This window comes from Melospiza georgiana, chromosome 22 (genome assembly GCF_028018845.1).
Source record: "Melospiza georgiana isolate bMelGeo1 chromosome 22, bMelGeo1.pri, whole genome shotgun sequence".
NCBI lineage: Eukaryota > Metazoa > Chordata > Aves > Passeriformes > Passerellidae > Melospiza > Melospiza georgiana.
Genome location: NC_080451.1, coordinates 6,992,395 through 7,007,765, shown reverse-complemented (window position 1 = coordinate 7,007,765; position 15,371 = coordinate 6,992,395). Strand labels below are relative to the sequence as shown.

Below are 15,371 nucleotides of genomic sequence, written 5' to 3'. Positions count from 1 at the left end.
TTAGATAATGTGAGCAGGAAATTCAAGCTGTTAGGCTTGCTCTGACAGCTGAGGAACCCAGAAACAGCACAGAGCAGAGCTCCCTGGTTTTGGGCTGCCCCCTTCTGCTCCCTGTTTTACAAATAAAGGGAAACCTGCCCTCAGTTTCTTCCAGACTTCATTTTCTCTCATTTTGTACAATAAGTGACCTCAGCAGACATCCAGGAGCTGCCTGACCTCACTTGAATTTCACCCTCACCTTGATGGAGGCTCCTGCTGAGAATCACAGCGAGTGATCTCATCTCTCATCGGGGATTTTTACCTGAGGGGCTTTTTAAGCAGAAGCTGTTGCTGTCAGAGTCACAGGATCAGGTGTGATTTCCCCTTTGCTGGAATAGACAGCAAATATTCAAACAGGCTCAGGGCTTTTTTTAGCTCACAAAAGCAAGGGAGTCCTTTGAAACATCCTCCCTGCGCCCAATCATCGCTCTGCTCACCCTGTACAGCATCACAATATCCTGGCAGTGTAAATCCTCACATTTGCCTCCCTCCCTCCCTCCTCCCTCCCCCTCCAGCCTGCTGCTATCGGATCTGTGATGATATGTGATCTCCTGGATACAATCAGGCACACACACACACACATAAGTACCAGGCACTCCTGTGCAGCCCAGCAAAATGTCTTTCTCCTGAAGTGCTGCTCATCACAGCCTCCAGATCCCTGACGATGTTGCCATGCTTCCCTTCCTGCCTCCTGCCTTTTGCTGCCTTTGCCTGCCTGCTTCTCCTGCCCGGGGCTCATCTCTGCCCTGCTGTTTGTAGCTGTATGGACTACCACACCATAGACTGCCGGGATCAAGGACTCCCAAGTGTTCCCAACCCCTTCCCATTGGATGTACGGAAACTTCTGATAGCTGATAACAACATTCAGGCAATACCAGCTGATTTCTTTATATTTTATGGAGATCTGGTCTATTTGGACTTCAGGAATAACTCGCTCACCTCTTTAGAAGAGGGCACTTTTAGCAGTTCTACCAAACTGGTGTATTTAGACTTGAGCTACAATAATTTAACCCAGCTCGACGCCGGGACATTCAGATCAGCAGAGAAACTGATCAAACTGAGCCTTGGGAACAACAACCTGGTGGATGTGGACGAGGCTGCTTTTGAGAACCTGGACCAGCTGCAGGTGCTAGAATTGAATGACAACAACTTGCAGAGCCTGAACGTGGCAGCCCTGGAAGCTCTGCCCTCGCTGAGGACCATCCGCTTGGAGGGCAACCCCTGGGTGTGCGACTGTGACTTTGCCAACCTCTTCAGCTGGATCCAGGACAATGCATCCAAGCTGCAGAAAGGTAAAGCTCCGTGGGTTTCAGAGTGTCTGTGTGTGCCTGGCAGGGCAGGAGGGTTCCTGCTCCCATTGTCTGTGTGCCTGCACTTTGCCCAGGCTGTCGTTGCATGCTCTCAACAAATGAGCCCCTGAAATTCATGTTGGCTTCTTTTAGCAGCAGGTCCTCCTCCCACTTAGGAAATAAAATTTAAAATTTAAAAATTTAAAAATTAAGCCCTTATAATTTTGATTTACAGTCTAAACTTGCCTAGGCAGTGAAAGAGGCTTTTCAAATCCATTCAGCCCAGAGCTGGTTCTCTTCCAGACTTCATTTTCTCTCTGGTAAATATATTTTCTACAATAAGCCCTTTCAGCAGCTAAATATCCTGTGCCAGCTCCTTAGGAAAACTGTTTCTCCTCTCATTTTACTGATCAGTTATGCAGCTGCTACAAAAGAGTTAAATCCCCATTTTATGCAACTGTGATCATCAGCCCCTTCCTGGAAGTATTTAGTTGTGATGCTCTGTGTTTAAAACACTTCAGCATCTGCATTTGGGCTCTGTGTTTGAAACACTCCAGCATCTCCATTTGGGCTCTTTTCATTAAAAGAGCACTGCTTCCAATATGAGAAATAAATTCAAGTGCCTTTAGAACGCCCCAAAATGCAATATATATAATCCTGGTATTTGAGCCAGTCATTTTTAGAAAGGCACAGGGGGGAAAAATAAAAGTGTTAAGACTGCCATGTCTGGAGAATCCAGACTCTTGCTCCACATGTCCCACCAGAGCCCAAAGCCTCTCCTAATCCTGCTTTAGCAGGAGATCATCTCACAGTCCCTGTCTCCCAACGAGCACCAGGGCATCACCCCCTGCACTGAGCAGCCCCAGCTGCTGCCAAAGGCAGAGTGCTGGGAGCAGGGAGCTCTGGGAGGGCACACAGGGGACAATTTCCACAATCCCAGGGTGCTCCAAACCCACCCAGCCAAGGCTGGAACCCTTCCAGGGACGGGGCAGCCACAGCTGCTCTGCCAGGGCCTGCCCACCCGCACAGGTGTCAGGAAAATCAATTTACAATCGCCAGAGGTTTATGTCCAAAAAGGAGGCAGAGGAGTCCTTTGGCTTTATTCCAATAAAGGGAGAGGCCATGGGGCATTCCCCTGGGGTCTCTCCAATTTTTGGAGGACTCACCCTCCTTTTTATCCCAATTTCCCAGCCACATTTCCCTTCTCTCTTTCCCCATTTCTGAGGTACTTGAGAGGTTCAGACTTCCCAGAATGCCTGATCCCAAAGATTTCCCTCTAATGTACAACCCTCCCTTTTCATTTTTAATTCTTATGGAATTTAGAGGTTCTCCCCATTGTTCCTTTCATCTTTCAATGTCTAATTTCATCAATCAGCAAACCTAAAGTTTATTTGTAAAAGCAAATATCTTTTCCCATTCATCAATCAGTGAAATCCTTCCCATTGTTTCTTTTATCTCCCAATGCTGGTTTAATCTACCAGCAGCCCCACAACTGGTTTGTAAAGACAAATCTGCTATTCCTCTCACAGGGAAGGATTTTTTCCTCATATCCCACCTAATATATATCCTAAACCTACTCCCTGTCAGTTTGAAGGTGTTCTCCTGTGTCCTGGCACTCCAGGCTCAGTTATACAGGTTCTTCCCATGTTTGTGAAAGTATATACTTATATGAATTATAAACTTATACTTAAGTGCAAGTGTACCTGTATTTATACCACCTTAAAATTTAATATCATATACTAACAACACAGCCAACCAAAAAAAAAAATATAGTAAAAAAATACCCAACAACCATAAAAATTCTAAACAAATCCCAAGATTTTAACCCTGTTCTAAAACAATAAAAACTTTACGAAACACTAGTCCTCCTTAATACAAACAAAATGAAACATAAATAGAAGAAAATAAACAAATATAGTAATAATATAAACAAATAAAAATATTAAAAAATCCTAAATGAAAAAAATTATAAAATAACTTTTTACTAAACTTTTCTTACATAACCATCAACAAAACCATATTTTTTCCTATAACACAAAAACTACATTTTAAAAAACCCAATAACTTAAAACCAAAAAAAAAATACAATAATATTACATAAAAATAACATAATAACAAAGCAACAAATAAAGAATAAAAAGCAACAAATAAAAAAGCCCAATACCCTCTATCTTAAATAAGGTCCCATGCTTGTGACCTTGGGGAGTGTCTTTCTAGTACACTCGTCTACTGCCCTGAATATTCTTAGCTGCAGGTCAGCTGTTTTAAAGAAGAAGTGATTTGAGGAAAAAATGTTCTTTTTTTCCTTTCTATGCCAGTGAAACTTTGATCTGGATTCTTTCTAAACCAAACCTGTTATCCCACCTTTCCCGATGCTCTAGTTTAAGTTTGCCCAATTGGAATCAAGTATTTGCCTGTCTCTGATGTTAACGTGTATGTGTTCATGCAGCAGCTCACTTTCTACAGGCTTTTACTGAACTTCCAGGCTGTTCCCCTTGATCCTGACTGAGATCTGCTCAGTTTCAGTCTGTCCTTCCTCTTCCTCTGCTGCCCCCTCAGTGTTTTAGAGTGTATCTGAATTTATGTCTGGGCATCCCAAGTGAGTGAGCTTTCCTGCAGCTCTCCCATTTTCAGTGCCTCCCCAGCTCAGAGTGGTTCTCCCTCATCCATGGTCGTGTTTTGGCCAAACAGCTGAAAAATTGCTTATCCAGATCTTCCAAACTTTAACTGGGACTTGATTTGGGAAGGAGCAAATATTCAAGTGGTTGATTTGGTCAGAGCTGTCCTGCAAGGATTTGGATTTGTTGCCTGGAGTGAGCACCCAGCCATGTGCAGGGATGCAGAAAAGCAGCAGAGCTTCCTTGTGAGCTGCTACACAAAACCACTCAGGGTCTGCTGAGTTTGTGAGGGTCCCCAGGATGAGGTGAGAGATGAGAATCTGACTCCATGTCCTCAGAAGGCTGATATATTATATTATATTACATTCTATTACATTCTATTACATTCTATTACACTATGCTAAACTATACCAAAGAGTACAGAAAGGATATAGACAGAAGGCTTAACAAAAATGAATAATAAAAACTCCTGACTGGCTCCTCAGAGTCTGACACAGCTGATGGTGATTGGTCATTAAGTTAAAACAATTCACCTGAAACCAATCAAACCTGCACCTGTTGGTAAACGATCTCCAGACCACATTCCAAAGCAGCAAAACAGGGAGAAGCAATCAGATAATTATTGTTTTAGTTCTTTTCTGAGGCTTCTCAGCTTCCCAGGAGACGAAATCCTGGCAAAGGGATTTTTCAGAAAATGTGACAGTGACAACTGCCTCCTTTAATAAAGCCCCAAAACATTCCTCACAAAGGTGACTGCAACCTCAAAAAAGAAAGATTGCCTCAATGACTTTTTGAAATACACGGCCACAGTTGCATGCCTTGCAAAACAACTTTTGGAAAGTCAGAGTTAAATTATTTTAACCACAAAAGTTACATTTTAACTACAAAACTACGGTTACCATACTATTAAAATGTGAATACAGCACTACTAATCAATACAATAGTAAATATCTATCAATACAATACAATCAATACAATAGTAAATATCTATCAATACAATAAATACAATAGTAATACGTATAGTAAATATCTGTGTAGAGCCATATAAATATTATGTTATGTTATGTTATGTTATGTTATGTTATGTTATGTTATGTTATGTTATATCTTTTCACAAAATTACACCTGAAGTGGTAGAATGTGTCTATCTGAGGGAGTCCCTGAGCAGCTGAAATATTCCCCATCAGCCCAAGCTGCCCTTGGCTGCTACAAAAGAAACACCAAGCTGATTTAAAAAGGGGAGTTTTGTCTCTGTGAGCTGAAATCTGGATAATTGATCCTGAAGCTCTGTCCCTCTGTAATTAAGGTTTCTGGAGGACTCAGTGATGAGAACAAAAGCTTTGCTTCAGCTCATTAGTTTTGCAGGAGGCTCCATTTTCCTGCTGGCACAGGACCAGAAATAGCTTGTAAAGTCCTGACTTCTGCTGACCTGCCTGGAAAAGGCTGGAAAGGCTCTGCCCAGCTGAGCTGCCTCTGCTCATCCAACCTGTTGCTGCACACAAACAGCTGGGATTTCAATAATTTTACAGATTTCAGCATTTATTCATCTAACCTAAATTTTAAATAAAGGCTTAACTGGAATTAAGTGGATACCCTCCCGAGATGATGCCCTCATCCTGGTAAATTTGCAGGCAGAATTAAATTTATTTTATTAATTAAATTAATTAAATTTAATAACTAAATTTTGCGGGCAGAATTTTAAATTTGTTAAAAAACCAGCACTATAAATTTTGTGATTAAACCTAGCACTTTAAAACAGCAAACACATACTTTTTAGCATAAAGAGATATTAAATCCAGCATTTTCTTCATGCTGCAAAACAAAACTCCAATTTCCCCCTCTGATTTGGTTAGTAATTGATTTAAAACAAATGAAGGAGCATAGTACAAAGAAGGCAAAGGAACTGTGAAGAGCAGTGGAATGATGATAAGTGGAAAAAAATAGAAAAGTTATTTTCCCTGGAGAAGACAAAGTGTTTGCTGATGGTCACAATGGTTAAATACAACATTTATAAAGATTTTCTGTAGAAGGATGTTTGGTTTTGTAGGCATTTGTTACACCTGAATGGCATAGGGAGGCAAATGGAACATATCAAAGTCTTCCTATCAGCAGGAGTATGGATATTAAGATTTTGGGATTTATTTTTTTAATAGAGGAGTTGCTGTAAGATCTTTATCCCTACAAAGAAAAGTATGAAAACTTTCATAGAAGGTTTTACTCCATGGGGCCATGAAAACTCACAGAAAAAAGAAAGAAGACCTAAGTTAGTCTACAAAAATACACTCAGCAACTTCTCACATTGGCCAGGCTTTCTTCTGCTTTCAGAGCTTGTTGCTCATCCCATTTATCTTGGCTAAAATTGCACTTTTCTTTATTTCCTCATCTTCAACCTAGTCCTTTCAGTAATGCTGTTTGAAACCCAGGGCTGAGCCACCATAAAATTGTCACTGGTGTAAATGACAGAACAGAGGGTTATGAACCTTCCATTTAAGTGTTTAAACACAAAGGGCTTTGATGGAATAAATTTTTGCTGAACTTCTTGTTTAAAATTAGAGCAAAAGACATTTCTTGAATCTCTCTGAGGATCCCATCAGGATGAAGGGACTGTATTCAGATAAATGCCTGTAACAAAGCAATACAAGTAATCTGCAATGGCCACATTGAAGGGCTTTGTTGACATTTCTGTTGCTGATCTTTATTTTCTGTGAACATGCTTTGGGCAGCTGTGACCTTGTTTGCTAATGACTAAAGTATTTTTAACATACTTTTAATTAGAACTTAGCCAAGAACTTCCTTGGAGTGTGACTGTAGTGTCTCCTTTCTGTCATCTTGCCCTCATTTTGCTTTTTACTTCCTTTCTTCCCCTTATGTTTGGGAACTTGTCTACAGTTTCTGGGATGAATTAATTAATTTGTTTAGATATTAAAGTTCCCTATTGCCCATTGCAAGAATTAAAAATTCTGCTGCTCTCTATACAAACAGTATTAGAAAGACTTTTAGCAAAGGTTTAGACTGAGCATTTTTATGGGTAGCCTTTGCACATTTGTATTTCCAGGAAGATTTGAAAAACGGGTTCAGAAGTAGCCAGAGACAGAATTCCAAATAGATTTGTGCTGTGATAAATAAAATAGAGGCTCTGAATATCTGAAATTGAAGTGGCCAAAGCTGAGGTGAGAACTGGTGCTCAGGGCTCATTTGATCAACTCTTGCTCCATTTTGGAAACTCTGAGCAAGGACTACACAATTTTAAGGTATTCCAAGAGGGTTTTAGTGACACAGATGCTGTTTAGCTACCTGAAAGGCTTCTGTGGTTTTCAAGACCTCTTTGGGATGGATGGAGAAGTAAATTCTGGTGGAGTGGCAAATTTCCAGATAAAGCAAAAAACAGGGGAGAAGGATGGCAGGAAGAGGAGGTAGGAAAAAGAAAAGAGCAGGTGACAGTAAGGCTGTGAGCAGGAAATTCACACTGAATTCAGTCCTAAAAAAGAGATTCAGAAGTGAATCAGTGAAGCGAGAATCACAAAATATAATCACTGAGGTTGGGAAGGACCTCTAAGGCCACTGAGTCCAACCTGTGCCCAATGTCCCCACCTTGTCCCCAGCCCTGAGTGCCACCTCCAGCCCTTCCTGGGAGACCTGCAGGGATGGGAAAACCTCCAAACCTCCCTGGGCAGCCCCTGCCAAGGCCTGAGCAACTTTTACCTGGGGAAATCCCTCCTGGTGCCCACCCTGAGCCTGCCCTGGCCCAGCCTGAGGCCGTTCCCTCTCCTCCTGTCCCTGTTCCCTGGAGCACAGCCCGACCTGGGGCTGTCCCCTCCTGTCAGGAGCTGTGCAGAGACACAAGGGCCCCCTGAGCCTCCTTTGCTCCAGGCTGAGCCCCCCCAGCTCCCTCAGCTGCCCCTCACAGGAGTTTCCCTCCAGACCCTTCCAGACCCAGGAGAAAGGAAGGATTTTTCTGAGCTTGTTCTGACATTCCATGTCATGAGGTTACCATCTCTTGCTTCTTGGCTCTTTCTGTGATCCCATTCCAATCTATTGCATAACTTATTCTACAAATTAAACAATCTCTCATTCCACTAATCCATGCCTTTAATGACTTTATAGAAAATATTAAGTATTTTCTTCAAAACAAAGCATCATAATGACACGAAAGGACAGGTCCTGCTTAACATTTGAACCAACAGCCAGGAAACTGAGAGTTTTACAAATCCTCTTGACTTATCAGTCTTTATTAGCGCTTATTTGTTCATCTGCAGTGGAGAGAAGGCTCCTTCAGTGCATGTACCAATATAGAAGCTGTGAGCTGGGGAGGACAGGCTGTTCTGTCCATGGCAGCCTCAGCTCTCCCCCAGCATCATGCAATGCTCCCACACCACCAGGACAGAACACAAGATCTGTGTGTCTGCAAGGGAACTCAAAGCCCTAAGACATTTCACACATTCAGCAGCTTTTATCCCTCTCAAGCAGAAACCCCTCACAGAAATTATATTCCTTAACAAGCGCATCAAATCTGTTTCTATATATACATATATAAATATATAATTTGATCTCCCAGACATTTTCAGTAAAATGATCTGACTGCCACTGGCTTTTCACTCTGTTTCTTCCATCCTAAGGTTCTTTGGAGTGTTTCCATGTTTCACAGATTTGAAGAAGTGAGGACAGCATTTGCAGATGTGAACACCTGACGTTGAACTTTGTATTTAGGCATTGAGAAAAACTGCTAAAGCTGTTCTGCAAATCTTTAGGGCACATGGCCATAAAAGTTTTATTTAGGGACCTAAATCTAGGCTTCAAGTTTTTTAAGCTTTACTGTTCTGATGGCTCAAGGCTATTTTCAATGAAATCTCATCTCACTTCAGAGGCAATGCCTCCCTCATTGCTTATTAATACATTTGTGACAGTGTTTAGGGACACTAAGGCAAACCATAGCTGGGAGCAAAATACCACACAAGAAACAACATGCCACATTTAAACATTTCAAATCTGTGTCAACTACATTCAGCAACACGAGGGAACAGCTAAATTCCACCCAAAAGGGCAAATACCAATTTTACTCTAAAATAAAAAGCCTATTGTAGAGCTCTTATATTTATATCCATAGTAGTGAGCATGTGTGCATGCAGCTCATTCAAACATTTATGGTTTCAGGTATTTCTGTGGATGTATTTCCACACATCCCAGTGCATGTCTCAGTGTGCCTTTGCATTTTCTCACCCTGCTGTCCATTGCTGAATGGTAGGAAGTGCTTTGTCCTGACACCTGCTTTTTGGGAACTCTAAAATACCCCAAAAGAATTGAAGCTTCTTCTTTTTTTTCCTCCTTTTTCCCCTGTTTTTTTTTTAAACACAGCATCCAAAATTACAGCTGGGCAATCTCTGCCTGCTAACAGACAGACCATAACATTGAAATGATAATGAATTCCAGAAGTTCTCCAGTCAAAAATATATTTAGCATAGGGATTAGAAATAAGCAGAGACAGAAAGGCACCAGGAGTCTTTCAAAACAGGGTCAAGTGGACCTGGAGAAAGTGATGCCCTTGATGCTTGTCCTTAGCTGGAGGAGAATGAGCCCAAACTCACAGTGCAGTAAGGCAGAAGGGAAATATATCCAGGGAATACATCCAGGGAAAACCCCTGGCACAGGCAGGAGCAGGCAGTGCCAGTGCACTTCATTGTGGTATTTGCAGGGTCCCCCAAAAAAGAGAGGAAATGATGAATCTGACTCCATGTTCTCAGAAGGCTAATTTATTATTTTGTTATAATAATATAATATAATATAATATAATATAATATAATATAATATAATATAATATAATATAATATAATATAATATAATATAATATAATATAATATAATATAATATAATATAATATAATATAATATAATATAATGTTATCTACAGTATAATATAATTCATATATATACTATAGTATAGTATATATACTGTATATTATTACTAATATATTATTACTATATTATATATATTATTACTATAATACTATATATTATACTATATATAAAATTTATATTATATTATATTATATTATATTATATTATATTATATTATATTATATTATATTATATTATATTATATTATATTATATTATATTATATTATATTATATTATATCGATACTAAAGAATACAGAAAGGATACAGACAGAAGGTTAAAACATATTAAAAAAAAAACTTGTGACTCCCCAGAGTCTGACACAGCCTGACCTTGATTGGCCAATAAGTCAAAACAATTCACCTGTTGGATAAACAGTCTCCAAACACACTCCAAAGCAGCAAAACACAGGAGAATCAAATGAGGTAATTATTGTTTTCCTTTTCCTCTGAGGCTTCTCAGCTTCCCAGGAGAGAAATCCTGGACAAGGGGATTTTTCCAGAAAATGTGACAGTGACACTCCATGGTTTAAAAACTCCTGAGCACAAGAACCTGGGAGAAACGTGGCTGGATTATGGCTGCAAATACCCAGTTTCAGATTAAACAGGGTCTCTGGGTTTTTGTGGGGATTTTCAGATGGTGAGACCAGTCCAGTTATATCTTTGAGGCATTAAAGCCTCATTTGTCTCTTTTCAGTAATTTCAAGGAAATTGTTCATTATTTGCATGCAGACTGGTTTTGGGCTGCTTCCATTTTCTAGGAGGTTCAGTTATACAGGGAAAGATTTCAGCCTGGGCATAGTCCTGAACAGAAAAGTGGTTTTTAGGATCTAGCAGCAGCCTAATTGCCTGTGATTTATTGGCAGGGTTTAAGTGCTGGACTCGGTGGAGTTGCACTCCTCTAATATAAGGTGTTCAAAGTCATATTGTTCTGAAACCTATTTGGGAATTTCATTGAAATAACTCCACCTGCATCACTTCTTTATGAACATACTTCTTTTTCCTTATTTTTAAAAACCCATCTCTCCTTTTAACATTGTGGTTCTGGAATTCCAGCATTTTCACACTTCCCATGTTACTTAGACAATCTATTCCTCAGGGTATATATAATGAAATATATATATATAATGAAAATACCTGTATTTTCATCTTTATTTTCCCAGAATTGAGATAGGCCTGTGAAAAATCCAACACCTCTGCCTTGCCTGGTATTTCAAATAATCAGCACCAGAGCAATGCATCTTCTTTTGATGGCATAGCAGAAGGATACAGGGTGTGTGACATTGTCCTTGGGACAGCTGGAATCATCACAGATAATGGGATGGCCCTGACCAAAATAACCCAGGCTGTGTATTTATAGCACACTCACACTTGTTATTGCATTTACAGTTTTGTTTGGTATGAAGAAGCAACTCCTTGAATATGTTGTGGGAGCAATGAGGTGGATATATATAACTGTCATCAAAGGCCCTCTTGCTGCAGCCAAGCACTAAATACCAAACTGCTTTGAGATGCCCTTCACAAGAATTCTGGCTGATTTTTAAAAGGATAAATTCTACAGAATAAATAATTTAAAAAAATATAGGAAACCCCCACAAACAAATTATAAAAATTAATACCATTGAAGTAAAAGTGTGAGAAAGCAGAGCCCTGAGGTTACATGGCATCTCTTGTCCTCTAGAAGTGGTGTGTGGGGACAGGGTTGAGATGCCCTTCACAAGAATCCTGGCTGGTCTTTCAAAACAATAGATTCTACAGAATAAATATTAAAAAATAAAATACAGGAAACCTCCACAAACAAATTATGAAAATTAATATCATTCAAGTGAAAGTACGAGAAAGCAGAGCTGTAAAGTTAAATGGCATCTCCTGTTCTCTAGAAGTTGTGTGTGGGGACAGGGGTTTGATTGAGCCAGCCTAGATGCAACAGAGTCACACAAAGGCAAAACCTACACTCCATAATTAACACTGATCCCCTTCTAGAAACCATTATTTAGCTCCTTGCCCATGCAGAGGGAGTTTAATGCCCTGGAATCTTCCAGCCCAAGGGAAGAACAGAGATGGATCTATTGGTGGCACCAATGGGACAGGACAGATAGGGTGCAGAGCATCAGTTCTCAGGATTTGTGTCACAAGAACAACCTAAATGTAAATGATGGAAAGCCAGGGCTGTGTCTATGAAGGAAGCAGATGAAATGGTTTGTCCAGTTCTCACCTTTAGCAGGTGTGTTACCTGCAGTGACGGTGTTTTCAGGTGAAGAGTTGGCAGCTCTGGTGCAACAAGCACTGCATCAGCTTTGGAAGGAGAAACTCCTTGTACCACCAGAGGTAGAACTGCTGTTCTTGCTGCTGGCTGCTCCAAATGAACTGTCTGTTCCAAATTCTCTTTGGAGTCCAAAGAGAAGATTCTGTTTGGCTGTGCTGGGTTTTTCAGAGTGTCACGATTCAGCAAAGAGAAACATCCAGCCAACAGGACTGACCAACATTCCCTTCCCTCCCTGCCCTGTGAAATGTGGCCACAGTTGTGCTTGCTCCCCATCTGCTGTGCATGGCCAGTGCTCAGGAACACCAAAACACACTGGGCCCTGGCCAGGCTGGTGCTGGGCAGCTCTCAGGACGTTCCCAGTCAGAGCAGCAGGAGAAAGAGGGAAATAAAACAAATGGAGGAAAGCCACAGAAATTTAGGCAAACACGACAGACACAGGATGGCTTTTAGGGATCAAAATTTAATATAATCGTCATTACAAGGGCAAGTAGGTCAGAGTGATAATTGGTTCCACAGTGGAATTAACTTAAAACTCCTTCTCAAATCAACACAACAGCTGGGCTGGGCTGGATCCAGACAATCAGCCAGGGCAGCACCACCAACCCGAGGTTTAGCAGTAAAATAACACACACACAGCTGTGCAGCCACAGGAAAGCTGTGATTACAATTGCAGAGGGAATCTTTGTCACCATTCCTTGTTTAAGTGACATCGTGGCTCTGTAGCACACCTGGGGATGGAAATGCCACGTTCTGTGTGCATGCACAGCCAGGCAGAGCCCAAACCAGAGAGAGCACCCTGGATCGTCAGGAGAGAGGAGGGGATCAGGTAACTCAGCAGCAGATCTCCTGTCATTATCACACAATTCTTGCATTTCCCTTTCGTGTTCATGTCCTTAATAGTGAGACAAAAGCTGCCTTGCCTTAATTCACTCCATTCCAGCCCTGGAATCCCTCTCCTGATGTTCCCCCGTGAAGAGGGAGCTGGGCACATGCAGTGACCTGTGTGCTTTTACTATCCAGGACCCAAATGTGTTCTCATCACTTCTTAAATCTGGGGGTTTCACTCTCACTACAAAGAGCCCAGCTCTTGGCACTCTCCAGTAATGCAGGGAGGAACAATATCTGTCATTCTGCACGGCCTCAGGGCAGCCAGAGAGAAAAGCAGGAGGCAGGTCACAGACAAACAAGCATCCATTAAACACAAACTCTTGTTTGACCACAAAAAAAAAACAAAACCCCAAACCAACTCTAGTTTGGAACTACATGGAAAAAATGTAACGTAGAAGGGTGTGAAAGGAACCTCAGTATCCTTCTTACCCTGTTTTGGAGGCAGAGTTTGTGTTCAGATGGAGTAGCTGGGAATTGCTATCAGATCTCCAGGTTTAGATGCATCTAAGTGTCAACATTCACTTTTTTAATTCCTCCAAAACATGGTCCTGGATACACCTGATCCCTGGAAGGCTGCAGATGAAATAACTTAATTTCCAGGAGCTGCTCAAAGGGGCTGTGTAATGGCTTTTGGATAGTGACAGGTTTTGTTCCATTTTCCCCTGAATATTGTACAATGTCATAAACCTGGAATTAACCCTAAAACTTTTCTCCAGCCATTCAATCTCTGACCCAGAATGGAAGAATTAATCAATACTCTGCTGATTTGTTTCCCTTTCCTCCTCCTTGCAGGTCTCCATGAAATCCAGTGCTCCCTGCCCGTGGAGAACAGAAGGATCTTCCTGAATGAGTTATCTGAGGTCAGCTTCAGTGAATGCAAATTCAGTTTGTCCTTGACAGACCTTTTCATCATCATCTTCTCTGGGGTGGCTGTGTCCATTGCTGCCATCCTCTCCAGCTTCTTCCTGGCCACCCTGGTGCACTGCTTCCAAAGGTGTGCTCCCAGCAAGGATGATGATGAAGATGAAGACGACTCTGAGGACTGAACTCAATCAAAATCCTTAATTTTCCTTGGTTTATCAGTTACCAGATCATCAGCCAAAGTCCATGAGGATAAAAAAGTAGAGTGAAAGCTTTAAACATGGTTTAAACTCACAATGTGTAAGGATCTCTTCTGCTGGTCACGGGCAGGAATGGCAGACCTGGGACTGTCACCTCCTCTTGCACATGTGCTGCAATCACACCAGGCTGATTTCCATGGTCCTTAACCAAACACTGCATTGAAGCTTGAAGATTGAAGGAAAAGAGAGGGGAAAAGCCAAAAAAAAAAAGTTCCAATATTTTAAAATATGAGTTTCCAGATTGTCCTGTTGAAATGCAGATTCTCATCAGTGCTTGAAGCTCGTTCTAGATACACCTTGGAAATGACTGGATGAATGGACCTGGTTCAGGTTGAAAATACAGAAGCAATTCAAAATAGTATCCTTCCTAGATCTAAGTACTGGGAGATTCTACTGAAACTCACACAAAATGCAATTAAAAGGATTCCTAGAATTGTGGAAAGCATAAGAAGAAAGTTGGCATTTTCCCCCTAGAAAAGTTCTCCAGAAACATTCACCCTCCATTTAATGACAGCAATTGCAGGCACCATTCAGCAAAAAAAAAAAAAAAATATTTCTGTAAGTGAATATGATTGTGGATCTGAGTCATCCACTGCAGATGCCTGGCACTTCTTTGGTCGTGGCACAAATCCTAAATTTAATATCCTTTTGCATTTTTAGATGCAGTGAAGTAAAGGATTTCCCTCCCCAGTAGCTGTTGCAGCATCCAGTCCATTTAGCTATTTTAAAGCACTAAGGGCTATATTCTGCTCCTGGTTATACTGGAATAACCCAAATGAGATGAACACCATGATCCAAATTGGCAACTCTATAAACAAAAGTGAAATCTGGCCCAACCTATTTCTGACTGTATTATAGATCTGTCAAAACTTGAGCTCTTCTATATGATGGTAGATATTTTTGTTAAAATTTAAAAAGACATTTATTACAAGAGATTTTTGGAATAGTGCTGGACAGCTTTTTAGGATAAGTATATTTTTAAAACATTTGAAATGGAAATATTTTTTTAAAGCTCTGTGTATTTAAATTGTTATCTAGAGTAGCTGTGAGGGCTTGAAGTAATGAACAATAGTGATAAGCAAGCTAAGGACTGTGTGCTATTATAAAATAATTAGAGCTGATAAAAAGTAGCATTTATTTAATGACTGTAAATGCTATTATTTCTTTTGAAAAGCACTCTTTGTTCAAAATACTGCCTTGCTCAGAAGGAGGGAGCCACCCTGTGTGCTCGGGGGTGCCAGCGTCCATCAGCACTCCTGG

The 15,371-nt window shown here is 40.8% G+C and overlaps 1 protein-coding gene across 1 annotated transcript; it reads left to right on the top strand.

Moving 5' to 3' along the window:
• Positions 1-579: 579 nt before the first annotated feature.
• Positions 580-14,315, top strand: LRRC38 (leucine rich repeat containing 38). The gene is made up of 2 exons (XM_058039355.1): positions 580-1,331; positions 13,783-14,315. The coding sequence occupies exons 1-2, from the start codon at positions 704-706 to the stop codon at positions 14,034-14,036; spliced, it is 882 nt and encodes a 293-aa protein (XP_057895338.1). The 5' UTR covers positions 580-703; the 3' UTR covers positions 14,037-14,315.
• Positions 14,316-15,371: the final 1,056 nt, after the last annotated feature.

Coding starts and splice junctions, on each gene's coding strand:
- LRRC38 (XM_058039355.1), top strand. CDS start 704: ATGTTGCCATGCTTCCCTTCCTGCCTCCTGCCTTTTGCTGCCTTTGCC. Junction 1,332..13,782: donor TGCATCCAAGCTGCAGAAAG/GTAAAGCTCCGT, acceptor TCCTCCTTGCAG/GTCTCCATGAAATCCAGTGC.